Below are 26,342 nucleotides of genomic sequence, written 5' to 3'. Positions count from 1 at the left end.
AAAGCACTTCCATGTTCTTCAACCGTCGCTGCGGTGACCACCTTCTTTATTCTCCCTCTTCCTCTCTGGACCACGAACCGTCTTCGAAAGCGCACACGCACACAAGCACGCACGCAAAAAGAACTGCTACCGCTTACGTCGATGGCAGCACCGCGCTGAAGCACACTCGTTTAAACGCCCACGCCATATTGATAGATTGTTTCGTCCTATTATTATTATTCGTTTCGCGAGATTCCATTAGCCACTTCACGAAGATCCCCCTCTCAGAAAAAACAACAAAAAAGAGCGGGAGGCTCGGCAAACACTTCGAGGCTCTTTTCTTAACTGTACAACGGAAGAAACAGGGAGGAAAGTGAGCACTCCCATCCATCTTTATGTGATATATCTATTAAAGCTCCTCTTCTTCTTTCAAGTTCTCGTTCCCTTCAGCATTTACCGTCCTGCAGCCTTTTTAGATTCTGCGCAGCAATTTATTTCTTCTCTCCTTCTTTTACATTAGATCGAACTGCAGAGGCGGTCTCTTCTTGTACCATATATATATGTATATGCGTTCTACCCTTTTCTTTTCTCCTCTCTCTCAACTAAAGCGAAACGGAGCATAAAGCGACAATGGAAAACGACGAGTCTCCTTTGATGCGCTCGTATCCTGGAGAGCGCACGTCTTCGTCAGGTGAGGCGGACGTCGACGTCGACAGGAGCGCCTCCACCGCCTCGGGCGTGGCAGAGTCCTCCGTCGCGACGACCACGACCATCGCCAGCAGCAGCCTATCGACCTTTTACCAAACTGTTGCTACAGAGAGGGTCGAGCACGACGTGGAAGACGCGCACGACGGCGGCGTGGCGACAGCGGCTCCCTCCCATTTTTCCTTTCTGCACCCCGCCGCTCCCGGCCCGTCTTCCTTGCCCTTTCCGCAGCGTCAGACATCTCTGCAGTCGCCTTTGCTAAGCTCAGGGGCACACAACCCTGTCGCTGCCCCGATGCCAGCGGTACCAGCAGCGCCGTCAACGGTGCCGCCACCTCCCCCTGCTGCCGACCACGGGCATGTCGTTACTGCTCCATCACCTACGGACCACAAAGGTGATGAAGGGCAGCGAAGGGACACCGAAGGCGAGTCCCACGGTGATGTTCCGTTAGCAGACGATGAAGATGGGAAGGAGGTACAGTCAGTGGAGGCGAATCCTCCTGCGATCAACGATGGCGTTGAACGGACCGTTCCGCCGCTGGCAGCAGTGCCAGAGCTGCCTCCTTTGCAGCGCCTACCCTCAGTACACGATCCCAACCCTCCTCAATTCTCTGCGAGTCTTGCGCAAGTCGATGAGGCTTCCGCGTCCCCCCATCAACGAAGCGTCGCAGAACAAAGCTCTCGTGGTGACGACCTCCACCACCGCAGCGAAAGCCTCAATCACGAAGGGCGCAGCAGTGGGAGCAGCAACGGCAGCAGCGGCCACCACAGTACAGATCCTACCTCCACCGCCGCGTACGGCTCTCCGCGTGGCCGCCCCGCTTCTCTCGACTCCACCAGAGAGAACGACAACGACAGCGACGATGGCGCCGTGGGTGAGAGCGAGGCTGGCTCTAAGCAGACGCGACGCAGCCACGACGAGGAGGAAGCTGCTGGCGGCTCTACCGTTGAAAAGAGGCGCGCCCCCATCGATCGCGAAGACGAAGACTACGAGGAGGGCTCCGCAGAGGAGGAGGAGGACGGAGACAAAGGAGAGGTGGATGTGGACGGCGACGAGCAGGGGAGCACCGAGATCACGGCCATCACGCAGCTGCCCGTGAGAGACGACGCAGCGAAGCGTAAAGCGCCATCCCCACCCACTGGCACCTCGCGTCGACGCCGTCACCGTCGCTCACAGCGCCGCCCGCTGCACGCCGGCCCACGAACCCCCGCCACGGCTCTTCTGTCCGCCCGCGTGGAGAAAACACTTGATAGTGGCAGTACTCAAAATAGAAGACAAGGTGGTGTTGGTGGAGGGAAACGTGCTGCTGCGGTGCCGCCGTCTTCGTCTCCCCATCGCCGCCGCCTTCAACTCGCCACGGCGGCCCCGCCGCTGATCGCCGTGGATGCCCCGGTGACGACGCACACGTTGGATGTGGCGTCTACCCGCTCTAGCCTGCCCTCGCCGACGCCCTCGGAGGTAGTGGTGGTGCCACCGAGTAAGATGGGGGGAGGAGAAGACCCGTCGCTCTACTCGCAGAAGAAAGGTAGAAGGGACAGTAAAGAGGAGGGGTTCGCCTTCCTGGGGTCCGTACCACTGCCATCCCGCTCGCCGAAGCAGGACCGCCACGGCAGCTGGCCCACGCCGCTCTTCTCTAGCAGCGACAGCGGAAATGACGAGGAGGAGGGCGGCACTCCGGCACCCCCGCCTCAGCCAGCTCCCCTTGCGGCTCCACCGGCGGAGGCCGAAGAAACGGTGGTGGGCGAGACGAGCGTCTTTCCTGTGCTCCACCGCACCCCAGCTTCCACCGTTGCGGCGATCACAAGCACACAGGAAGCGATACCCGCTTCACACGCGGCGAATGCGGACGCTCCACCGGCATTCATATCGGCTTCAACGGCAGCAGCGCTCCCGACTTTATCATCATCATCATCGACTCCCCCCGCTGCGTTGGTGCCGCTCTCCGCCACCGAGGAGGAGGAGGCCCCACTGTCAACAGATCTGCCCGCCGCCTCGCGGGCATCTGTGAAGGCAGCCAATAGCACCGACGTCACCGCTTCCGCACCGGCCACACCGCATCGGCTCAGCGCGGAAGACTTGGTTCCCCCATCGCCGTCGGCGGCGCTGCGCACATCACCTACCCCTCCAAGTCTCCCCCTTACTGTTGGGCTGACCATGACGAACGCGGTGGTGGCTGAACTGTCTCCGCCCCGCTTCTCCCCCGCCGGCTCGGTCGACGCATCCTTCAACGCTGCGACGAACTCGTGGACACTCGAGAGCGCCGGTCCGACCGGCCCACGGCTGTCGGTGAGTGAAGTCCCGATGCACTCTCTCATCAGTGGCCAGTCGCCGCTCACCATGGCCCGGTTTGCGAATCGCGGCACTGTCTCCGTTGACGGCAGCTTCCACGACGACGGCGGCGGCGATCGTGCTGGTCGATGCAGCATCCACGATGCGTCTTCTTCGTCTTCTTCCTATTCCTCATACTACTACTCGTACTCCTACTCGGGCAGCTCCAGCTACGGATCGTCTTCGAGCTACACGGGCTCGCCGCGCGCACCGGTGCCGACGCCGCGCAACGCACACGGCCCGACCAGCTACTCCTCCACGTCGCACAAGGCAGAACTGAGCATCACGCGGGTTGGCCTCGCCGACGACCTACGCGGCGCTGGGCGCGGTGTCAGCAGTACCAGCCGACATCGTGACGGGGGTGCAGGTTCAGCGGGGGGATACGGCGGTTTGGTCGAGCTCACCGCGTACGAAGACGTCGCACCGGACTCCGCGGTAAAGGCAGGTAAGGCGAGCAAGCTCAATTTTCTGCGAGGTTTGTGTAAGAAGCCGGCGGCGGAGCAGCGGCAGTGGCGCACGGAGGAGCGTGTCGTTCGTGGTACCGCTTCATCTTTGCCACATGCGCGACCTTCTGAAAACGCGCATGCGGAGACGGCGGCGCATGAGGGAGATACGTTAGCTGCGACAACAACGACCACCGCAACCACCTCCACCGCACCAACGGCGACACAGAAAGGCAATGGGCGGCACACAGCGCACACCGGAAGTACGATGGACATGGTGAGTCCGACGGCCTCGGCGGCGGTGGAGGGCGATGGGGAAGAGGAAAGAGACATGGTGGGCAGCTCGCCGGAGGGTGGCAGTGCGACTGAGGCGGCACGCGACCACTACAGCAACGACGCGAACGAAGAGGAGCAGGCGTCAGGCAAAGCAGACAAGGTGCTGCACCAGGTGGAGTCCGTAAACCAGGAACCGCCGGCGAATGTTGGGGAGGGTGTCGAACCACAAGAAGGTAGCATGGACATTACTACTAGGGATGTTGGTGCTGCTGCTGAGAAAAACAAGGAAAACGAAACCGCCTCCATTACATCGCAACTGCGCGATGCGCAAGACAAATTTGCAGACGGTGCCATGGTGCTAGCAGCACCCCCCGGTCACCCACCGCCACCACCACCACCACAACCTTTGCAGCGCGCTGCGGCTCCTCCCTCCTTCACCACACCCGACAAAGAAGCAAAAGTTTTGTGCGGAGGCTCGAGTGATGTTGTCGAAGACTCGTCCTCCTCAGCAGAACGTGATCAAGACGAACCGCAGCCACAGGATCTACGTCAGAGACAGGAGGCGGGCCCCGACGCAGAAGAGCTACCACCTTCCTCCACAACGACATCGTCCTCGAGCGACTTCGGCGACGCTGATAACTTGCTCACGGGTGCAGCTGTCCCGAGTAGTGAGAGCCCCTATGAAGCCGCTCCGGTCGCGGAGGGCAGCCCTACGATGCCGCCGGGTATGGCCGCAAATGCGGCAGAGGCAGAGCAGCTGGATGTAAAGGAGGAAGAGGAGAACAAGGCCGCCGTCGCTCATACCGTCCACAACGACGACGAAGACGACGGTGGCGGACCCGACCGTTCGATTGTAGCGGGCGCATCGCCGTCGTTGCCACCGCTCGAGCCGTTGAAGGCGTTTTACGTCTACGCGGAGGAGGCGCCGCGCTTTTCTGCGTGGGATGCCGAGCCGCCGATCCCGCACACAGACGCCGACGACGACGAAGAGCGAAGAGAAAAGGACGAGAGGTGGACGGACCGTTTACGCAGCGAGGCGACGGCCGCTGCAGCTGCGGCGCAGGCGGCTCTTCAGCAAGCGCTGTCTGACATGGCGGTGCACCCCCCACGACAGTGTCTCTTTGTGGAGCTTCACGGGCTGCAGCAGCTGTCTCGTACCGTGTTGTGGCCTCGTCATGCAAAGGTAGGCGCTTCTGGTACTGCTGCTGCTGTGCCGAACGTATCGCAGGATCACGTGCCGACCGCACAGACGTCTGGGGATGTGTGGCACGGAGACAGCTGGCAAGGAGACGCCCACAGAGGAGCGGTGCCTATCAACGGCGTTGCAGCCGCCAACGGTGCGGCAGCGGAGGATCCGGCGTGGGCGGAGGTGCGACTCGCTGTCTACTCGAACGATCGTCAGCGTCTCGTGGCGGCAGGGTCCATTTTTCAACTGCCGGCAAACGCGGCCGCCCTGCAGCGCAGCCACGGCCTCTTCGACAACAACGCCATCGCAGAAGGTGCTGCAGGCTTTGGCCGCGATAGCTGGTCCGATCTTCTCGTCTATCAACAGGAGAAGGAGATTCATTGTGGGGATGGAGGGAATGTGGGGCAACACGGCGACGATGTGTCCAATGCAACCATCACAGAAAGTGGACGCAAGAGCACCACCGCTACATCGCTGTCCGAAAATTCTGTCAAGGAAGTCGCCAGCGCCTTTCACACGGCCGCTCTGTATGTGCAACTGGAGGAACGCAAGGAGCGTTGGGTACCGGTGGAAGAGGAGACAGATGCTCAACCAACACGTGCATCTCCTCCGGCATCGACACGAGACGCTGAGGAAGCACCGGCGCCGCTGGTCGAAAGCGACACGAGCGTGAGCGTTGAGTGGAAGACGAACTCTGACGCGGACACCGCGTCGTCTCTGACGTCGCCGGACCCGCCCACCAGGCGGCCCACCAACGGACCGCAATCCGGGCAGAGTGGGGAGGGTGCCACCCTCACTCCTGCGGAGGAAGAGGAGGGCACAGAGGTGCACGCCGCTGTCGCCGCTGCCGTCGTCGAGGCAGCGCACGACGGAGACGAAGGGCCGCGACAGCCGCCGCTGCGCTTGGAGGAGTACTGGAGTTTTTTGGCCGTCTCCCCGCCATTGCCTATGGCGGAGCTTCGTGAACTCCCATTGGATGGACCGTCGTACGCCGTTCACATGACAATGCCTGCCTCTGTGCTGTGCGGGCAGGGTGCGGCACAGGAGACAGGGGTTGTGCCGTGTTGTGTACGCTGGGCAGTTGAGCCGCCACCTCTCCTTCCAAGTGAGTCACTTCCCGAAACGCAGAGGCGCGGCAGCAGTGTGTCTGTGTGGGCTTCATTGGGAGCTGCCATCGCACAGTACGAGCGCAGAAGAGGCGGGCTGGCGTTATGGGACGGTTACGGTCCGGCGACAAGCGACAATGCCACTCACAAAGATCACCCACGACCGCCGTCCCCTCCTCCGCTGACCGTGTTGTGGGACACCATCTGCACCCCCGCTGCAGCGCTACAGTGCCAAGAGGCGGACATGGAGGCAAACAAAACTCTCGCACCGCATCAACAACACTGGAGAAGCGGGCTCCTCGACGCCCACACAGTGAGCGCTCCATTCCCAACACCAAAGCCACAACGGCCCTCTGTGTGCTCGGTGCTAATGCGCTGCTCCGCTGCGGTGTTGCTGCCGCAGCCGTCCGTGCTCTGCTGCTCCGCATTTGACGGCGGTGATCTCGGACTGACCCGCACCTACTGCGTGCCAACGGTGCTCTCCGTCACGGGCGGTCTGAACGGGTTTGTTGGCCACACCACCGCAGCGGCTCGTGCGACCCTCGCGAGTCGCACGCCTGTAATGCGGTACGACCTCGACTTTCACGCGCTGCTCACGCGGGGCGAGGCGTCGTCGCTGCTGCTGACGGTGCGAAGTGCAGGGACGCCAGCGCACGTCTTCGGCTTTGCAGAGTTCAACCCGTTCGAAGACGCACAACAGTCGCAGCATCCACCGGGTAGTGGTAGCGCTGGTGGTGGTGGAGTGACGGACCTGTGGCTGCCGATGTATGCTCCTGCCGGGGCGGCTGTGACGGCTACGGCGTCGCAGGAGACAAGGATAAAGAGTCGTTCCTCGACTTCTCCTGTGCTCGCTGCTACTGATTATGGTAATGCTGGCGCCGGTGAAGGGATCCGGACTGACAGGCATTCCGTTACGGCGGGTGGTATGGTCCTCTCCGGCTGGCTGCACTGTGACGTGGAGGTCGTCTTTTGCAGTTCTCTCAGCGAGGCCGCGGCGCAGCGGCTGTGGAACGGTGCCTCGCACAGTCTCACCTCATTGGACGCCGCCGCCGCCGCGTCAGAGGCAGACGCATTTCCAAGTAATAGTGCTGATGTATGTGGCGAAAAGGGGTGGATGGACAATGTGGTGGACATCTGTGTGGTGGAGGCGGCGGGACTGCGGCCGCTGCGGGTGCGGTTTGGTGCCCCGTTGCCCCCTGCACCGTTGCTGCGGGAGGACGTAGCCAGTTTCGACGAGGCCGTGGCGGCGGCGCAGCGGTGCACGCACGTGTACTGTGAGGTGGTCCCTCTTCCCCGAGAGACAGTGCGGCAAGAACACCTCTTCAGTGAGAGGCACAATAACGCTGCTGCTGCTGTGGCTTCCCTGCACGGCAACAGACAGATCCGGGTAGATGACAGCTCCGCCCGCGGCATCACCACTCCACCGCTCCACTCCGCCGTTGACGCAAGTTCGCTCTCGCGCGCTTCTGAAGGGCCATGGAGCGCGTCCGTCAGTGCGCGAGGAAGACATGACGGGGAGCGAGCCGCGCACGTTGTCCTCTCCATCACCGCTGCGGTGGAGCACACAAACCACCCTCGGTGGCAGCACACTTTTCGTTGCGGCCTGGCCGCGCTGAGTAACCTGTGCCTGCGCGTGTTTGACCGTGCTGGGACCGGCACACATCAACGTGCGGAGGTTAAAGGTGGCGCGGACGCCGCACCTGCGAGGACCTCGGCTGCGAATCGCTCGTTGCTGCTTGGCACTGCGACGATGTCGCCGTGGATGCTGCGGCGCGTCCTCGCCAGCGTGTTCGATGGACCTGTACCCGGCGAAGGAAGCGCGTGGCTGCCGCTGCTGTGGACCCCGCCGACTTCGGCATCCGTCAGTTGGCGAAGCGGCGGTGTCATTGGTGGTAGTGGGAAGGACAGCGGCCGACAGCAACAGGCGTTTTTCCCAGCGGTGAGCAACGGCTATGTGCTGGTGCGGTGGCGACGGGCCTCGTCGCGTCCCCCACCACCTCACACTGTTTTCGCCGGCAACGACGCAGTGCGGGAAACGGCCTACTACTCTTCCGTCACGCGTCGCTGCCCACCGCAAAGGACGACTGCAGCAGCAGCATCGTTGAGGAAGTCTGCTCGCTCGCTCAAGTCAGGTGGAAGCGGTCGCCACACGCGTCGTCTCTTCACCTCGAGGCCAGGCGCGGTGTGCTTTCCTTCCGCGTGGTATCACGGAATCCACGCACGGCGGTCTTCGCCGAAGCTGACGTGGATGAGCCCAGAGGTGGCGCCGTGGCTGTGGGTGCATCGCCTCCGTCTGCAGTGGCCGTGGCTGCAGCACACCCTGGCGATGCGCGGCGGCCACGTGCGACTGAGTGTGCTGTACCTCGCTTCCACCGGTGAGCAGCGCGTGGTAGACCGATTTCTGCTGGTGCCGCTGTGGCAGCTACGGAGAGGTGGTGACCGCAGCGACGTCGACCACCACTACAGCAACAGCGAGGCGTCCCGACGATGCACTCGCACGGGACGGTCGCGTACGGGCACCGCAAACGTGGACGAGAACGGGGCTTTCTGCGCCGTGTCCGCCGCATCGTTCTCGTTGGATGCCCTTCAAGACCCGGCAGCGCCTGCGCCATCGCCGCTGGAGACGGCCTTTTGCCTCCCGGCCAGCCGGTGTGTGGAGTTCCAGTTGTGGTGGTGTCCCAACACCACGCCATTTGCGATGCCCATGAGCGCTACTTCTTGTCCACCTCGCTTGCTGGGCCGCGGTGGCTGGCGCTTCCCTTTTACGGCGGTGGACGCGTACAACCCCAGCGACGACAACAGCGACAGCGACAGTGACGGCGACTCGCGGAGTTGCACCGGAGAGGCCACCGACGGGCTCGACCAGAACACAGCAGCGTCTGCGTCTGTTTTGCAGCGCTTCTTTACTCCGCATGAGGCTGATGTGCGTCTGTCTGCGGTGCAGGGTGTGGACGCGCCACAGCACGTCGAGAGCGGCGTACTGCGGTGGCAACTATCATCCGTTCCGCGCCTTGCCTGTGCTGCATGGAGGAAAGCACAGGAGGAGGAGGAGGGAGAGGAGCAAACCCGCACAATGGCAGCCACGCAAGCTTTAGCTCCACTGCCACCACCGATAGCAGCGCCAGATCCGGCTGGGTATGCCGCTCGTGCTGGGTCTGCGAAGGACGCACCGCGGTGGCAGTGGCCGGACGTTGGCGTCGCCGCCTCCCTGCACGCGCGGGTGCACAACCTGATCTTGTTCCGCTGCGCCGACGAGGCAGCGGCAGCGGCTGCCGTGGGTAAAATGTACGTTGTTGTTGAGGAGCTGGAGCGCAGCGGTGCGGCCGCCAGTCGGCTTGCCGTTCGAGCATCAACAAAGGAAGCGTGTTGGCTTGCGCCGGAAGCTGTGCCGAACGCAGCAACGCCTCGTGTGCCGTACATTTGGTCAGGCAGCGATGACGTGGGCATCGGTGGTGATAGGGCTGGTGCGTGGTCGGACATGCGCAGCAGCACGCAGAGCAGTCGGTCACCGAGCTTCAGAAGGACACCGTCTCCTGCGGCCTCGATCCGCACGCATGAAGAGCGATCTGCACGGGCGATGCAGGGAAGCGCAACGGGTGCGGACGGCATCGGCGTCGCTTCACCAGCAGTAGAGTTGCGGTGGTCGCCGCGCCGCTTTGAATGGCTCAAAGACGATGTCCCGACTGTAGCTTTGTGGCTGTTGTCTGCGGAGACGAACAGCGTTGAGAAGCGTGAAGAGACGGAAGTGGAAGAACGTGTCTGGGGCGCTGTGCGGCTGCCTCGATTGGAGGCGTTTACTGCCAACGCCGGCGTGCTGTGGCTGCCTCTGTTTCGAACCTATGCAGCACCGTCTTCACTGGGTGGTGTAGGCGATGCGGAGCCTGAGGCGAAGGAGAAGAACGGTGAGGACGGCGACGCACACCGTAGCAGCGGGCGTGGCTCTGCGACTCGCTCTAACCAAGGCGCCGCTGGTAACGATGCGACGTCGCGCACGCCGGCGGTGGACGGAGGAGGCGGTGAGGTGGTTGTCGAACATGTCGGCTTTGCGGCTGTAAGTTATGGACACAACTTTGCTGCGACCAAGCTACCAGAGCAGCCGGAGGAGAATCAGCTGCGGAGGGGAAGTGCAGATGACGCGGCGCTCGCCGTCCGCGCCAGGATGTCGCGACTCTTGCTTGTCCAGGCAGGCCCTCTGCGCTGCCGGTACGCAGCTAGTAGTAAAACACGGCTGTATGCGGCGCAAGCGGAGGAGCAGACGAGGGAGACTGCAGACTTCGTGCATAGCACTGCGGCGTCCAATCGCTCTCATCCAGAAGGAACCCGCTCTGCTACGCTGCTACCACCAGCTGCCGCGGTGGGGGAGGGAAACGGCGTTTCTGTTTCGTACGGCGACAGCGACTTCGCCGTGGCGCCCTCCGCACCGGCAAGACAACCACCTCCGCCACTTCAAACTCCGTTGAACCCTCCTCCTTCCTCCCAGTTTCCTGCTGACGCGGGTTTCGCGGAGGTGCTTCTCGGTTTCGGAGAGTATCAAATGATTGTGTCGGTGAACAGAGCTAGGACGTGTTCCGACAGTTCCACACGCAGAGATCAGCGGACACCCTCTCCGCCGGTTGTGGTATTCCCCTGGCGAAGCGCCGGCCCGGACGTGCGTCCAGTGCGGGTACAAACGCGGGTTCCTGCGCTAGGAAGCAAAAGCATCGCGACAGCGAGCAGCAGGTTCCACGTACGCATCAGCAAAGAAGACGATGGGTACGCGCTCAACAGCGGTGCTCAGTGGGTGCCTCTCTTCATGGGACACAGCACCCTGACATCACGCCGTGTCAGTGTTGCTGCTGCTGCTGCTGCTGCTGCTACAGCTGGTGGCGATGGTGCGCCAGAACCGGCGGAAGGCGACTGCGTTGCTGGTGAGATACTCGTGCGGTGGCGCCTGGTGGAGCCGCCGCCGATGACGATGCCGGAAGGCGAACATCGTGCTCCTTCATCGGAGGAACAACGGCTGCATTGGTTAGTGGAGACGTACTGCGGCGGTGCTGGCGCTCCCTGTTCTTACGCGGTGTTTAACAGTCCTGCCACACGAGCATCAGCGCAGCATCCGTCCTTGAGGAGTGGTGGTGTGATGAGCGTTGCAACTGGTGGCGCAGACGGCAGTTGGGTAATGAGAGCCAGCAGCGGTAGCGAGACGGAAGGCAACGTTCGCGAGTGGGCGGCGAGCTGGCACACTGCCGCGGTGCCGTCTCGTGCGCCGTTGCAAGCGTCGGAGCTGTTCAATGTGCTGTGCAGGGCAGGACCGACACATCACCCCTGTGTGTATCTCCTCCTTTCCCGCATACAGCTGCAGTGCAGCGGCGCGCGTGTGCGAGCGTGGCGGGAGCTGATGAGACAAGACAACAACCACCGCAGCGGCGGTGTGGAGTACCCCTTCCGTTTGGAGGCGCGGATGGAGTGGCCTGCGGGCTGGCCTACGACGTGGCTCTGCACCGCGCCGCCGTCCCCAGCGTCTCCCCTCTTCGGGCACGAACACGAGCCAGGCACGGCGGATTCGTCTTCAAAGGAAGCACACGACAGGACCACTCCACACACCGGAACTATCGCGCTGTTCATGGACACCGTCGATGGCCTGTTCACGAGTGACGCGGCAACGCAGTTGCAGAGCACGACGAATGGTGCAGTGGAGCAGACTTTGACATGCACCTGCGCACCCCTCTGCCTGCCGCTGCCCTCACCGCAGCACATTCAGATGGCGCTGGGGCTGCCGGGGCTGGCCGCGCGCTTCCGTGTGTCTTTTCGTCTCTTCGCGCTGCGTCCACCTGCCCCAATTGTCGCCCAACCGGAAGAAATCATCGCAGATGCTCGCACAGAGGAGGCGAAGCGTGAAGAGGAAGATGAAGGTGCGGCGGAGGTGTGCCTTGGGGCCGGCGGTACCCCGCTGTCGTTCCCGCACATCACCCAGCACAACATTACATCTCTTCTCCCTCCCCCGGCAAAGGACGAGATGAACGGCAGAAGAAACAGCGGAAGCGGTCCAACGGCCGTCCCACAAGCCGACCCGCTTTTTCTATCTTGGCGAGCGCAGCTGTCGGAGAGCGTGCCGCTGCCGCGAACCTCTTCGCTCTCGGCCAGGGCCACACCAGCAGGGTCAGCTGTGCTTGAGGGATCGGAGAGTGATGACGAAGCTCTTTTGTCGATGTCAGATTCTGCTCTCCTCATGCAGGAAGCCAACAGCGACAAGACTCTGTTGCACCCTTCATCCGGGGCAAAGAGCAGCGGCCGTGGACGCAGGTATTCCGTCCTGGCCCGACTGACGGTGAAGCACATTGAAATGCTGGGTGTCGATGTGAGCCTTGCGTGCGGCGCGGCACAGCGTCACCGACAGGCGCTTGCCCCGGCTACCGTCGCGGTGATGGTGGGCGGTGAAGGAGAAGGGCGAGAAGAGGACGCGGTGGAGCGCACACCGACTCCTGGCAACGGCAACAGCAGTGGCAGCAGCACGCGTAGAAGGAAGGAGAGCGCACCGTTGGCGCCTTTGGCGAGGACGGCCGCACCGAGCGTTTTCCTCTCGTCCACCGTTCTGCTCACTCCCGTCCTTTCCGCGGATGCAGGAGGCGCCGATGCACCTTCCGCCGGACCACCGCCGGCCTCTGCTGCATCCGTGAGCAGACGCGACAGCCGGACGTGGACGTTGCTGCAGCGGCAGCGGCAGCAGCAACAGCAGCGCTACAGCTGGACCGCCGATGTTTGCGTGAGTGCCACGACGCAGCTCGTGCTGTACGTCCGCGTCGCCGAGGCGGACCTGCGCGCCGCTCGCGGCGAGGAGGTGTGGAGCACGGCGGAGCTTGCCAATTCGATGGAGGAGACAAAACGGCCAGGCGGATCGGCGCTGAATGCTGGGAGAAGCGAACTCGTTGCAAAGGCGATGTTTGTGCTGGACGCTGCATCGTGGGTACAACAGCAGCTGCAGCGGAGCAGTTCGACTGACGCTCAGCCGAGCACGCACGAGGTGCTGCTCGACTTGGAGAGCCTGACGGAGGGGCGGTGGAGGGGCCGGCTCTGGCTGGAAGTGGATTACCTCGCTGCCGACACCTTCCTGCTCGACCCGCGTGGCACCTTCTTGTGTACGAACGTTTGCCTTCAAGTCCGCAGCTGCAGCGGCTTCGTCGTCGGTGATGTGGCACTCACGCGCAGGGTCGAGGAAACCTATCACGCGTTGCGGCAGCGGGCGAAGGACGAGTACGAGCTGCGAGGCAGCATTCCCCGCGCACTGCGACATCACGTGAAAGAGGTGCGACACATGCGGCGCCAGTTGAGCAAACAAGGTGGCCCTCACGCCAGGGTGCGTCTCTCGTGTGCTGGGGAGGGCGCCACAAGTAGCAGTTCTTTCTCCTGGACCGCGCCGCCGTTTTATCTTCCCTCTGCGCGGTCACTCGTGAGGAGTGAACGTGGGGGAGAGTCACGCGAGGGCTCGTGGGGTGCTGGTGGTTCATCTGGCAAGGACGTGACCTCCGCATCTGCCTCAGGTCCGTTGCTGACGCTTTCACAGGTAATCGACTACCCGACGAGCGGCAACCGCACGGCAACCCCGACATCGTTTGAGCTTCGGTTGGTTTCCCTCGGAGATACCGACGACAGCACCAGTAATGAAGACGGTGATAACAGCGAAGCCGTTTTAGCTGTAGCTCAGGTCCGCCTGCCGCTGCTGCGCGCCGAGGAATCGTTGTCACGTGCGGCCTCCTACACACGGCACCTCTCCGTACCGTTGATCCTCGGCGCCGTCAGTGCGGCAGCACGGACCGGCAGCACAACGACAGTTAATACGAAGAGCGGCGAGCTGGTTCAGCAGCGCATGAAGATAATCAACACCGCCGCCAATGCACCGGGCACGCTGGCCGTGACGGCTACGTGGTCCGTGACACCGGCGCGCGGCGACACGTACGCGACCTGCCTCCTTGTGGAGGCCACCGGCGGCAGGTCCTCTGTGGGGGCCGGACATCGCCGTTGGGTGCTTCGCTGGGTGTACGTCTTTGAGACCTCTGCTCGCCCGGAGGTGGAGCACGAAGTGGACATGCCCCTCTCTCTGCGACCATCATCTCACGAGAAGACAGCACCGCTGCGGATGTCATCGCGCACCCCTCCCTCCGCCTCGCCTCTGCCTCGTGAAGGTGTCGGAAAGCACGCAACGGTTTTCTGGTCTGGTGCCACCACACGGCTGCCTCGCGTGGGATCGATGGGCGCCACCCTTCGCCGTGTGGAGCTGCTCGAAGCTACACCGGTGGCTTCCACCGCCTTTTCCGAAGTTCCGCCGACGGAGGACGGCGCGTACACGACAACCAGCCTTGCGGTGCTCAAGTGGACCGTGGAAGACGAGCTGCAACTGCGTGCAACGCGACGCCAGATGCGACAGTCGGGTGAGGATGCCTGTATGCGGCTCAACTTTGCGAGCAGGGCAGCGGGCGGCCGTCACGGCCCTCTCTACACGGTTCTACTGGGACTGTATAGCAGCAACGCCGTTGCGCAATACGAGTCGCATCGCCTGGCAAAGGCGATGGCGGCGGTGAATGCCACGTCCGCGACGACGATAGAGAGGGCAACCCGTGAGAGCCGCTTACAGAGCGAAGGTGCCTCCTCCGTCGCGTCGCTCGCTCGTTCGCACGTACCTCTTCTCCGTACGCAGGCGGATGTGAACGTTGCGGACTCGACGTACTCTGTAAAAGCAGTAGGATCTAAGGTGGACCATGCAGCAGCGGAAGTGGAGGGAAAGCGCAGCAAACAAGCAGTGGAGCAGAGGGGCGGTGTGGTGATGAGGGCGGTGTTCTTCCGCTGCGGCGACGCCGCGCTCTCGACGGCAGGACTGAAGACGGCAAACGACCTCACGTGCAGAATAAAGCGCGTTGCGAAGGGCGGCAGCGCCAAATTTCACACGAACAAAACTCAAGGAAAAGAGCAGCGGGGCGACGGCGAATGTGTCGTGCTTGACGCCGGCCAAGCAACGCGTGTGCTGCAGACACAAAGTTCCCCTTCTCAGGTTGAGGCAGCTGACACGAAGCCCTCGCAGGCTTCTGCCATGCACATCACAGCAACGTGGGCCCGCGCAGATGCTACAGGGTCCTTTGCGGTAACACGGCGCGCACAGGCAGGTTTCTCGCCAGCATCCGGCGCCATTCAATGGCCAATCCTAAGCTTGCTGCGTCTCGACATCCCCACCGGAGCGACGGTCAGGGGAGACGTTTTACATCCCTGTTCGTCTATGGCGGACATCACGAATGGCGGCGACAACGACGCATCCAGCGTTGCGGAGGCGCAGCTTTGCGTAGAAGTCTGCGTGCGCGACGGCGACAACTGCGTCCGCTACGTGTCTGACCCCTTCTCCGCTGGCTCCGTCCTCCACGCGACGGAGAGCATCAAACCGGACCTGCCCACCTCCTTTGGAGACTGTGTTGGCGGGCTGCGGTGGATGACGCACCTCCGCATGTACCGCGCTGAGACCGCGTCGACTGCGACAGCAATCACAAACGGACACGTTCCCAGCTACGCAACAACGCACGGTGAGGACATCGCTGCTGTGGCGGAGGCCGAGGTGCTGTGGGGGTTGGATGTTCTGGGCATTCAGTCGGTGCTGGCGGCGGTGCCAAGTCTGTTGCCGCAAACCGATATTTGTCGTCATGGTGAAAGCGGCAAGGAGGGAAGAGGAGGAAAAGCAAACACAGCCACCTCTGATATTGACAACAACGACGATGACGAGGAGGACGACACGCTGCAACAGCTGGAGAGTTGCGCCGCGTGGGTGGACTTCTTTGCCGCCCTGCGGGCACAGGAGGAGCTGCGCGATCAGCACACGCACCTACGCTACTGGCGATTCCGTATTGTGGGCGTGGAGGTGGACGGGTTGGCACTGCCGATGTGGTCAGCCGGTGGCGTGGACGGGGGTGAGCGAGGGTCGAGGCTGACCACACTCTTGGCACAGCTGAACTTCTCTACGCGGCGGGCATCAAAGGGAACGAAAGACGAAGCGAGAGAGAAGGCGAAGGCGACCCGCAGCAGCGCGCTCGAAGACTGCGTGCTTGGTGTAGCACGCACCACCGCCGCTCGCGTGGTGCCGCCAAACAGCAGTGACAGCATGCGGCCCATCACGGATGTGGACGGTACCGGTGACGCAGCCACAGCAAAATCACTTTCGGAGCGGCTGTGCGTGCCGACCGGAGAAGCGGAGCCGTTCCGTCAGTTTCCTTCTCGGACGGCGACGACGTATCGTGCGGTATTCACCCCCGCTGCGTGGTGCATCGCGTTGCATGACATGATGCGACACGGCCGCGTAGCCGCTGATCGTGCGAATGAGGATAAGAAGGCATCTGAAGACGGCGTGCGAGGCCCTGCTGTTGAAGCATCAACGCCGCCTGGGCTGACGCTGTGGCGGCTGCTCTCTCCGACAGCCGCTGCTTCCATCACCGGCCCTTCCTCTGCCACCGTTACCGCCACCACGCAAGCGATCTACGAGCTGGGTGCCGTGCAGCTTTCGTTGTTGTTTCAAGAAAGCGCGTTGTTTCTCGTTCGGGTCCTCGCGCGGTGGTGCAGTGGGGCCTGCACACAGGAGGAGCGAGATGCCCTGCTCGGCGCCGCCGCCTCGTTCCCCACGCAGTGGGTGGCTTTAGCGGACCCAACGTACCCGGAAGGTATGCGCGACACGCAGCGAAGTGCGGACCATTGGGGCGGTCGCACCAGCGGGCACGGCAGCAGTGGCCCTCGCGTGCGCTTCTTCTATTCTTTTTCGTATGACGGACCTCAAAGTCCGACAGCGGCGGCGTTGCACGGCGCGACGCCACCACTACCACCCTCTTCATCTGCAGCAGCACCTGCCATAGCCTTTGCGGTACCACCAGCTGTGGCGGTGCCGGCGGCGCTTGCCGATGCGGTGTACTGTGCGCAGCTGGACCACGTGCAGCTGGTGTGTCCAAAGCTGGCAAGTTTCACAGGTGGTCACGCGTCAACCGGGGTCACGACCAACAACAACAGTGAAGATCAGCTCGCGGCAGCGGCAGTGAAGTGGCTCAGTCGTGTGATGCTGAGGATGCGCGTCATGCTGAGAACGGTGGATGCGGCTGACGCGGATACCGTCATCGACACGCACGTGGTGGCCCGGTGGACAACGCGTCTGGCGCCTCTGCCCTCACTGCCTCGACTCAAACCGGAAAGCGAAGCTCCCCCTGCTTCAGTGGTGCCGCCGTCCACACAAGCGATGGTGGCGCCGTCGCCGCTGCTGCTGCTGCGATCCGCACCGGTGCCGATCCCTGTGCCCGTTCCTGTCCCCATCCCCGTTACTATTCGAGTTCCAGCAGTCGTCGACTCGGAGGGTACTCCTACACCATCTCCATCCCTGCCTCCCGCGGCGGCGACTACGCCTGCTGTTGCAGCACCCGCGCGTAGCGAGCCCGCAGGGGGCGGGAAGCCCAAGACAAGCGAAGAGTTGTCTGGCGCTGGCGACGCCGCTGTCTCTGCCGTCGCACAATCGCCTTTGCCGGCAGCCTCTATCGTCCCCACCGTTATTCCGGCACTTCCCACGACGAGCTGCTTCTGCTGGCAGCCCTCACCTGCCGAGAGCGGTGCTCACGCGAAGGCAGCGGCTGGTGGAGGGCGATTCGCAGCCGCGGTGAACACAGCGGTGCTTGTTTCCATCGAGACGGAGCTGTGCTTTCGTCCCGACGACAACGGCGCAGCAAATGCGAGTACGACTGCGCAGGAACTGAGCGCGTACGGGGACCGTGCGGGCCACGACGACGACGACGAGGTCGTCGGGCGCAGCCACGTCTACGTCGGACGCACCGAGGCGGGCGCGCTGCGCTGGGACGGGGCGGAGGAGCGCCTTGACGAGGGCTGGCGCCTCACCGCGCCAGTGTCGGTGCGCATTCCCGTCACGGCGCCTTTTACGGACAACGACACGCACCGCACTGCGCAAGTGCCTCCTGCAAGCGGTGATGGAAACGGCAGCGATGCTTCCGCGACGGCCCCACTTACGCCGTTGACGGCGCACGTCGTCTTCGACCTACTCGCCTTCACTGCTCCTAGCTGGAGCATGGTCGCTGCCCTGCAAGCGGAGCAGCGGGCCAGCAACGAGCGACGGCTGCGCAGCTTGACCGCTCTCCAGCGCACAGAGGCTCGCCTGTTAGCTGCGGTGGCCTCCTATTCGTCTTCCTCCTTTTTGCTGTCACCACAGCCGCTCTCGACTGCCGCTGTCGCGCATTCATGCCGCCTGCTGCGTGTGCCTCCGGCGGAGTACCGATTGGACAGCTTCGCCGTCATGGACGTGATTGAGCAGATGGAGAACGGACACACGAGGACGGGGGAGTGCGGCATGTCGGGGAGCGGGCAGTCACTGTGGTCAATGCCGTTGATTGTGGTGGAGAGCGGTGATGGCAAGTCGACACGTGCCCTCGCCAACAACAGCGGCAGCGAGAGCGTCTTGTACCGCAGGACGTTGCTGGTTGATGCTCTCTCAGGCGAAGTGCGCACGCCGAAGTGGCACCTTCTCCCATCGTTGACGGACACCGCACGGAGCAATCAGTTTAGCAGCAGCAGAGACAGCAGTGACGGTTGCTGCAATGCACACCAGCAGGGCTTGCGTTCTGCGATGAATCTTCCAGCGGGACGTCTGCTCTTACAGGAACGGGGGCGACTTCGCTTAGAGTTGTGTCGCAGCGCAGATGCGTGCTCAGCATCGTCTCTGGCAGGCCTGATTGGCGGGGCAGCCGTCTCATACACCTCCGCCAACGGTGACGCCTGTTTGTGGGTCAGCGGGGGGCTGCGCCTCGCGCTGGTTCCGTCGAGAGGAGCTGCGTTGAGGGCACAGGCGCCGCAGCGTGGCGAGGCAAGGTCGCCCGTACCCTTTCATCCCCCTTCTGTTCGTACGGCAGGTTTACCGAAGCTGTCGTCGCATCGCAGGCGATCGCACGTGTCCGGCCCACCTGCCCTCGCAGAGACAGAAGCTGCCGTAGGCGGACCGACCACGACAACGCCATTTTATCAGCTGTACGCTTCCCATTACCTCTGTCAGCAGTGCACCACGAAAGAGAGGAGCAGCGGGGAAGCCCGCGGGGCCGCAGGAGTTCCGCGATGGAAGTGCGAAGTGGACGCGCCATCGACGTCGGCGCCGGGGTCTGCGTGTCGTCGCCTGTTCCACACCGCCACGACGCTCGGCGAAAACCGCGTGTGGCTTCTCGGCGGGTGGAGTGCCGCCAGCAGTGCAGTGGCGCTGCCAGCCACGGAGGACTTGTACGCGCGTGTGCTCACGACCGAGATGCCGGTGGGCTCTGGGTTGGTGGAGCGCCGACGCAGCGAAGTGCGCCACGCAGCCGCCACCTTGGCATCGACGACGACGGCGGTGCTGCAGTGGTGTGAGACGGTGAGCTGCGTGCAGCGCATGACGGACGGTACACCGGCGCCATCTGTCGACGTCATCGCAGAAACCACGGAGGCGGGCAGTACGGATGTAGAGGCTGCTTCTGCGCGAGGGCCGTCGCAGCCACCACCGCGCATTGCGTGCCACGTCGCGGCTGCGTGCGGGCTCCGCCATGTGGTCCTCTTTGGCGGGTTAATGCCGGATCTGGAGGGCTCGCTGTGTGCGGCTTCTGCCACCGCAGTCGTTCACGCCTACGACACGGTGCAGGGGACGTGGACAAGCGAGCCCGCGTCCTCCGAGGGGCAGCGGTGGCCCGTGGCACGCTACGGCCACAGTTGTGCTGTGGTCCCCGGTACTGGCGGCACACAGCCATCCAGCTACTTCGTCTTTGGCGGCGCTAGCATCACCGGGCGGGGAAGTGCGTCAGCGACAAAGAACGCGTGCGCGCTGGTGCCGCCGGCAGAGCTGCTGTGGATTTGGACACCGCTGGTGGGAGATGGCGGGCAGGTGCGGTCTGAGTGGCGGCGAGTGCAGATGCCCACTGACGTGCCATCCCCTCTCACGGGTCGGTTCCTACCCCATCTGTTAGCGCTCTCCGCGGCAGAGGTCGTGACGTCTGCTGCACCGTCGGAACCGTCGGAAACAGAAGCGATGGGTTTGTGGTGGGGACCTGCGGACAACAGGGTGCCGGTTGCTGGGGCAGACGTGGGGCTCACGTCGCTGGTGCTTTGCGTCGCAGGGGGCATGACGGAGACGTCGGTGGCGGCTCGGGCAGTGCGTCCTCCGAGTGGTGCGAGCGCCGCCAATACGACAGCAGAGGGCGAGAGGAAAGCAGAAAACGACGCATGGGGTGCGTTCAGGCAGTACGTGGAGCGGTGGCTCTCATGCCCAGCAAACAACGTGACCGCCGTGCTGCTGACGTCGATGTGCGAGCGACCGGCGCTGTAGCCGCCGGACGAGGCGAAGAGCAGGCGTTGGTGCGGCGAGGGATAGCTATTTCTCTCTGGTTTGGCTTCATGTACACCGTCCAGGTCGTGCATATATTTGTTTGCTTTTCTTTTGTTTGCTTGAGGACAAGCACATCTACAAATCGACGTCAAGAGCGCTGATTGTTGCTGGTGCATTTGGCCACGTCAGAAGAAAAGCCCGTGTCGCGCCTTCCTTTTTGTCTTTCGAGACACGCGCCCCCGCAAACGGCTGTGGCGACCTTCCATGCCGTTTCGACATTCACTTCTCTCCTTATTCCCCTGGTTTTGCTATTACCATATCTTCTTTCTTTCTGTTAATGATTGGATGGATCAGGATCCGACAGGCGCGGCTGGCCTTGGCAGCTCCATTTTTGTTTTACATAATTATTTTGCTCTTCGTTGCTGCGTGCCTGCGTGGGAGGAAACTCGTCTACACCGCAGCGCTCTCACACCTTACACTCTTTAATAAAAGGCTTCCTCCTTCATAGTCGAACAGTACCGTTGACTCGTGTGCAAGCAACAAAATCCAAATTGTCACCGAATCGCCGAAGTGTATTTATATATGGTAACGGCATGGCGCGGCGTTACCGTTTCCCGCGTGCGGTGGTGGCGCTGCTGATCTTTGCATGGGTGGTAGGTCTGTGCGTTCAAATAACGCCGCTGCGCCACGCCAGCGCTACGAGCGACAACGACGCAAACACGATGAAGACGATCTTAGGCTTACCCGAGGATGACTTCTATGGCGTTCTCGGCCTCAGCCAGGCGGGCGAGGATGCCACGGAGAGCCAAATCAAGAGTGCGTTTCGCAGGCTCTCTCGCAAGTACCACCCCGACGTCGTCGCTGCGGGGGACGAGGAGTCGTTTCGCCAGGTGTACCAGCGCATCCAGCGCGCCTACGAGGTCCTCGGCGACCGTCGCAAGCGTCGTGTTTACGACATCCTCGGTGTAGAGGGGTTAAAGAAGCTCGAGCAGCCACAGCAGCAGCAGCATATGAATCCCTTCTTCGCCCTCTTCGGTGGCGGCGGCCAGGCGGCGTCGGACAAAGGACAAGACAAGGAGTTGCTCATGGTCGTGCCCTTGGAGGACGTGTACAAGGGAGCGACACATACCTTCCAGTTCACCAAGCGCAAGATATGCCGCGCCTGCCACGGCAACGGCGCCCGCAGTAAGGAGGATGTGGTGAGGTGCCCGCATTGCAAAGGCAGCGGGCGTCTCGTGCAGCGCATACAAATTGCACCGGGCTTTGTGCAGCAGATCGAGCAGGTCTGCAGCCACTGCAACGGCAAGGGCACCCACGTAGCGCACATGTGCCCGGTGTGTCGTGGCAAGGCCGTCGTGTCGGGTGAGACCGCCCTTAGCGTGGACATTGAGGAGGGCCTACCGGAGGGCCACGTGCTGAGGTACGAGCTCGAGGCGGATCAAACGCCCGGGCAGGTGCCGGGGGATGTCATGCTGACGGTCGTGACGGCACCGCACGCCGTGTTCACGCGCGACGGCAACGATCTCTACATGAACGTGACGATTACGTTGAAGGAGGCGCTGTTAGGGTTTGAGAGGTCTTTCACGCACTTGGATGGTCACGAGGTAGCGTTGCGACGAACCGGTGTCACGCAATACGCCCAGCAGGCCCGCATTGTGGGGGAAGGCATGCCGCGCCATCATGTGCCGTCGGAGCACGGCGACCTCTACGTGACGTACAACGTCGAGTTGCCGCGGACCCTTTCAGCGGAGCAGCGGGAGATGTTCGACAAGCACTTCAAGTGAGGGGGCGACTCACATTTGAAAAAAAGCAGAAACATTCTGGCGGGAATGGCGGTGTGTTTCATGTGGTTAATGGTTGTAGCACTGCTTGTTTTAGGTTGTTGTTTTGTGGTGTTGAATGGGTCTTTTCTTTTCTTTGGAGACGAAGGCGGTGCTGCGATCGCCCTCTTCACGTATTATCTCGTTAATTAAGAAAGTAATGCTGGGCTTGCGATTTCTCTATCTTGTTCTTTTCTTCCCCGTGAAACTGGTTTTACCCTGTCGATTGGAATGAGACGACGGCGATCGAAACCCCTGTGACCAACGCACGGTGCGGTATGCCCGAAAGAACACATCTATGCGTTACCACGTTAACTGGTGGATCTTGAAGCTTGTTCCAGTGCTTCCAACGCCGAAGCGGCAAGGCTTGAGTCGTCCATGCGCCTCCACCCTCTCTTCTTTCTGCAAAACGTGCTGTTGTTCTCCGTTGTGGCGCCAGAAGCAAGTACTGCGGATTCTGTTTGCTCTTGTTGTTACTCCCTCCACACACACCCTCTCTTTTCTGTCCTTATTCCCCCTCCGTCTTCCAAACCTCCTCTCCCCTGCGATTCTACGGTCACAAACCACACAAGCATGCTTCCGTCCAGTTTCCATCGCCTTCGCTTTCCGTAGTACTCTCTTCTCTGTATTGTTTTTTTTTTCCCGTTTCCTCTCTCATTACCTTTCTTCCGTTTATTCTGTACGTGTTTAGGTAACCAGTGTGCACTTTATTGGGATGATTCTCCTTCGCTAGCGTTGCACGGATCAGCTTCTCTGGTGCCCATCCGAATATCACTCTTTTATATAACTCGCTTTCTTTTCGTTTCTTTTTTCCCCTTTTTTTAAATGAAAGACACGCCCGATAACATCTAAGAAAACCGGCTGTATCGTGCTCTTCGCAGTCTTTCGCCTACACATAACTGAATAACAAAAAATAACACTTTTTTTTCCCTTTATTAAGTGCTGTACGTAGTCCTTACGCGTTGTTTCTCTTTCTCTCCCTTCTCCGCCTTTTACCTTCGTCTGTTCCCGAGCAAACTTTCGCCTCCCCCTCCCCTTCCTTCGCTTTTACCAGTCACACCTAACCCAGGGGTAAAGAAAAGCACCATGCGGTCCCAACTCGACGGTGTCACGGCAGAGCTGACCCCCACCTCGGGGGCCCTGCTCGCGGCGCGCAACCGCTTCCTCACCTTCAACCGCAACAGCGGCTCGTCGTGGTTTATACGGCGCGACGTGATGATGAAGAACGTCGAGGTGAACCCGGAGACGACGCTGTGGGTGGACATCGAGGGCGAAAGTGTCGCAGACCGGCGGGCGCTGATCGGCTCCCTGCCCTGGCGCGCCCCGCTCCCGGCGGCCGTGCTGGACGCGGTGGCGCGGCCTACGGAGAGCGACGTGGTGGAGTTGCAGCCGACGCTGATGCACTACGCGTTCGGCGTGCTGACCTGCGCCATCAACCCGCTGCACCACGACGCCGACATCGACGCTGACACGACCGAGGACGAGGACATCTTCCGCGGCGAGACTTTCGACGCGGCGCGTGGCTTTGTGTGGTGCTCGGTGCTCGTGACGGACAGCTTCATTGTCACGCTGCACGACAAGCCGTTCCGTGGACTGGAGGAGGTGGTGCGGGCGCTGGAGATGCGCGTGAGCCCGGCCGACCCCTCCGCCGGCTACGAGTTGCTCAACCCCAGCATCGTACTCGCCACGCTTGTTGCCTACACCAGCGAGATGATGTTGCCGGACCCGACGGCGCTGTTGAGTGAGGTGGACTGCATTGACGAGATGGTACTGCTCATTGCGCCGGGCGAGCGCGATCAGCCGGACTTGCTGCGACGCGTGGCGCTGCTGCGCCGCCGCATTTCGTCCTTCCGCGGTGTGCTGTACCTGAAGGAGAAGCTGCTCCGCGAGCTCGTGACGCCGTCGATGCGCGGCAGCTTCGTGTCCTGCGACATGCACCAGGTCATGCCGATTTACAAGGAGGCGCTGGACAAGAACACGCAGGTGGCAGACCGCCTCGACGATGCGCGCGATATTCTGAACCAGGCGAACTTGAACTTCGTGACCGGCGTGTCGATGCGCATGTCGCAGAGTTCGGCCAATATGGATTTCAAGATGCAGATTCTCGGACAGGTGGCCACGATTTGCCTGCCGCTGAACTTGCTGGCGTCCATCTTCGGCATGAACTGTGAGGTCCCATGGCAGGCCGACACCCACGACAACCTGAAGGCCTTCTGGGGCATCTTGGGCGTCATGGTGGGCTGGGTCCTCGTCTGCAGCATTCCAACGATCCGGGAGCTGCTGCGCGGCAACGCCGCCAAGGCGATTGTCCCTGCAGACAACTAAATTCAGTGAAAACCAGGTTCAAGAAAAAGAAAAGTAAAAGATTTTTTTGTGTTTGTTTACTATAAGAAGTAGCCTGAAATCAGTGTTTGTTTTTCTTTCTTTCTTCTTTTCGTAAGGGAAAAGTAGTGTGGGCTTCGTGGAGCACCGACCTGGGAAAAACACAAAAAGGAATAACATGAAGCAACGAGCGAGATTTGTTGGGCCGTCAACGCGAGTGCTCCGCCGTTGTTGCAGAGCGCCTCAGCGAACGGCGATGACGTCGCGCGGCTTGGTTCGCGTTCGCCCCGTGCGGGGGCCGTCTTTCCTCTTCCCGCTTCCGCATCCATTCCTCCTCTTCTCTTCTGTTTTTCTCTTTGTTTTTTTTGGGGCGCGCTGGTCTTCGTGCGCGGGGTGGGCGCGCCGGTCCAGCCGCGGCGCTGGGCCGGGGCCAGGGCCCCCCTCCGCGCAGCGACGAAGGCCGCCCGCCAGTGGGCGGCGCGGCGGCGGGGGGGGGGGGGGTAAAGGACGCGGCGGGGAGAAAGACGGGATGGTTGCCAAAGCGTTGCGGCGGGAGGGCCTGTGTGTGGGCAGCGTGCGCGCTTTCTGCCTCGCAAACGCCATGCGGAGAAACGAATGAGCGAGGACGTCGCGAAGAAAACAACAGCGGTGCGAGCATTTGGAAAGGGAGGTAAGCGCACACCCCCCCACACACACACCTGTCGGACAACCGCCAGCGCACTTGTTGAAGCCGCCAAGCTAGGCAGAGTACTGCGTTGCCTTTTCCTTTCTTTTTGTTTGTTTGCTGCTGGAGCGGTTTAGGGTGGCGTTAATAAACAAAGGTTAATGAAAGAAGAGCCGTTTCAAAGGTGCGCCGGAGAGCGGGAAAGCACGCAAGCCACCCCCACCGTAACCGTCGGCGTGCAAATCGTACATGTCCGTAACAAACCACAGTCAATAACAACAACAAAAATCGAAAGATAGCACCATACACGCCAGTTTTTTTTTGGTAATGAAACGGAGGAAACTTCAAGAAGAAAGAAAAGTGAAGGAAAATAAGAAGCCACGAAGAAATCCCACCATCGCGACGGGCACTTCGTCACGAGCGGAAAGAAACAACAACAACCCGAAAAACCACAGCCGAAGAGAAAAAAACCCGTCTGTTCATCCCCCTTCTTTCTTGTTCTCCCTTCCCTGTATGTGATGGGGTGCAATTCCTTCTCCCCTGAACGAGCACGCCTAAGGGGTTACCCGTCGTACCTGAGGAAAGGGAGATTAATATTACGGTGGATTATCGCTTAATCGGAACACCAACCACCACCACCGCAAACAAATAATAATAATAATAATAATAGTAAATAATAAAAAGAAACAGAAGAATCACACACACACACACACACACACACACACCAAATTGAAAGCGCAAATAAGCACACGTGCAGTTGTTACGCGAAGTAAGCAATTTATCGTTGCATCAAGACGATATGAAAGTAAAACAACAACAACAACAGCGAGAAACTCTTCCACGACAATCTGAGAAAGCAAATCAAAAACCAAAAAAACCTCGACGAGAGAGAGGGAGAGAGAGAGCCACACATCACCGTTCTGCACCTGCATGCCGAGCGCGATGGGGGGAGTTCGCCTATTCCCTCCCCTCTCTCACTAAGGCACCAAAAAACAATAAAACACAGATATGTGGCGAAAAGTGTTAATTAAGATTCACTTATCGGTTTTAAAAGAAGGAGGAAGAAAAACGGGAAGACGCGGCAACGGCAAAACACCACACACACATGAAGCACTTCATTTTTGCTTGTATGGAGGTTGCTTCTCTGTGTACTCCGCGATGCGACTAACGGCGCAGGT

General features: G+C 61.3%; 4 protein-coding genes across 4 annotated transcripts; 3 read left to right on the top strand and 1 right to left on the bottom strand.

Moving 5' to 3' along the window:
* Positions 1–609: 609 nt before the first annotated feature.
* Positions 610–20,358, top strand: ABB37_05374 (hypothetical protein; the record flags this gene model as incomplete). Its single annotated transcript, XM_015803355.1, has 1 exon — positions 610–20,358. One exon carries the CDS (start codon positions 610–612, stop codon positions 20,356–20,358), a length of 19,749 nt encoding a protein of 6,582 aa, XP_015657997.1.
* Positions 20,359–20,711: 353 nt separating this feature from the next.
* ABB37_05373 (DNAj-like protein) lies at positions 20,712–22,142 on the top strand (the record flags this gene model as incomplete). The annotated part of the gene is made up of 1 exon (XM_015803354.1): positions 20,712–22,142. Exon 1 carries the CDS (start codon positions 20,952–20,954, stop codon positions 22,140–22,142), a length of 1,191 nt encoding a protein of 396 aa, XP_015657996.1. The 5' UTR covers positions 20,712–20,951.
* Positions 22,143–22,749: 607 nt separating this feature from the next.
* ABB37_05372 (MGT2 magnesium transporter (MGT2)) lies at positions 22,750–24,503 on the top strand (the record flags this gene model as incomplete). The annotated part of the gene is made up of 1 exon (XM_015803353.1): positions 22,750–24,503. The coding sequence occupies exon 1, from the start codon at positions 23,265–23,267 to the stop codon at positions 24,501–24,503; it is 1,239 nt and encodes a 412-aa protein (XP_015657995.1). The 5' UTR covers positions 22,750–23,264.
* Positions 24,504–25,859: 1,356 nt separating this feature from the next.
* On the bottom strand, positions 25,860–26,096 carry ABB37_05371 (hypothetical protein; the record flags this gene model as incomplete). The annotated part of the gene is made up of 1 exon (XM_015803352.1): positions 25,860–26,096. The coding sequence occupies one exon, from the start codon at positions 26,094–26,096 to the stop codon at positions 25,860–25,862; it is 237 nt and encodes a 78-aa protein (XP_015657994.1).
* Positions 26,097–26,342: the final 246 nt, after the last annotated feature.

The sequence above is a fragment of the Leptomonas pyrrhocoris genome (assembly GCF_001293395.1).
Source record: "Leptomonas pyrrhocoris isolate H10 chromosome Unknown, whole genome shotgun sequence".
Classification (NCBI taxonomy): Eukaryota; Euglenozoa; class Kinetoplastea; order Trypanosomatida; family Trypanosomatidae; genus Leptomonas; species Leptomonas pyrrhocoris.
The sequence above is the reverse complement of the archived record's forward strand: the minus strand, read 5'-3'. Positions and strand labels throughout refer to the sequence as shown.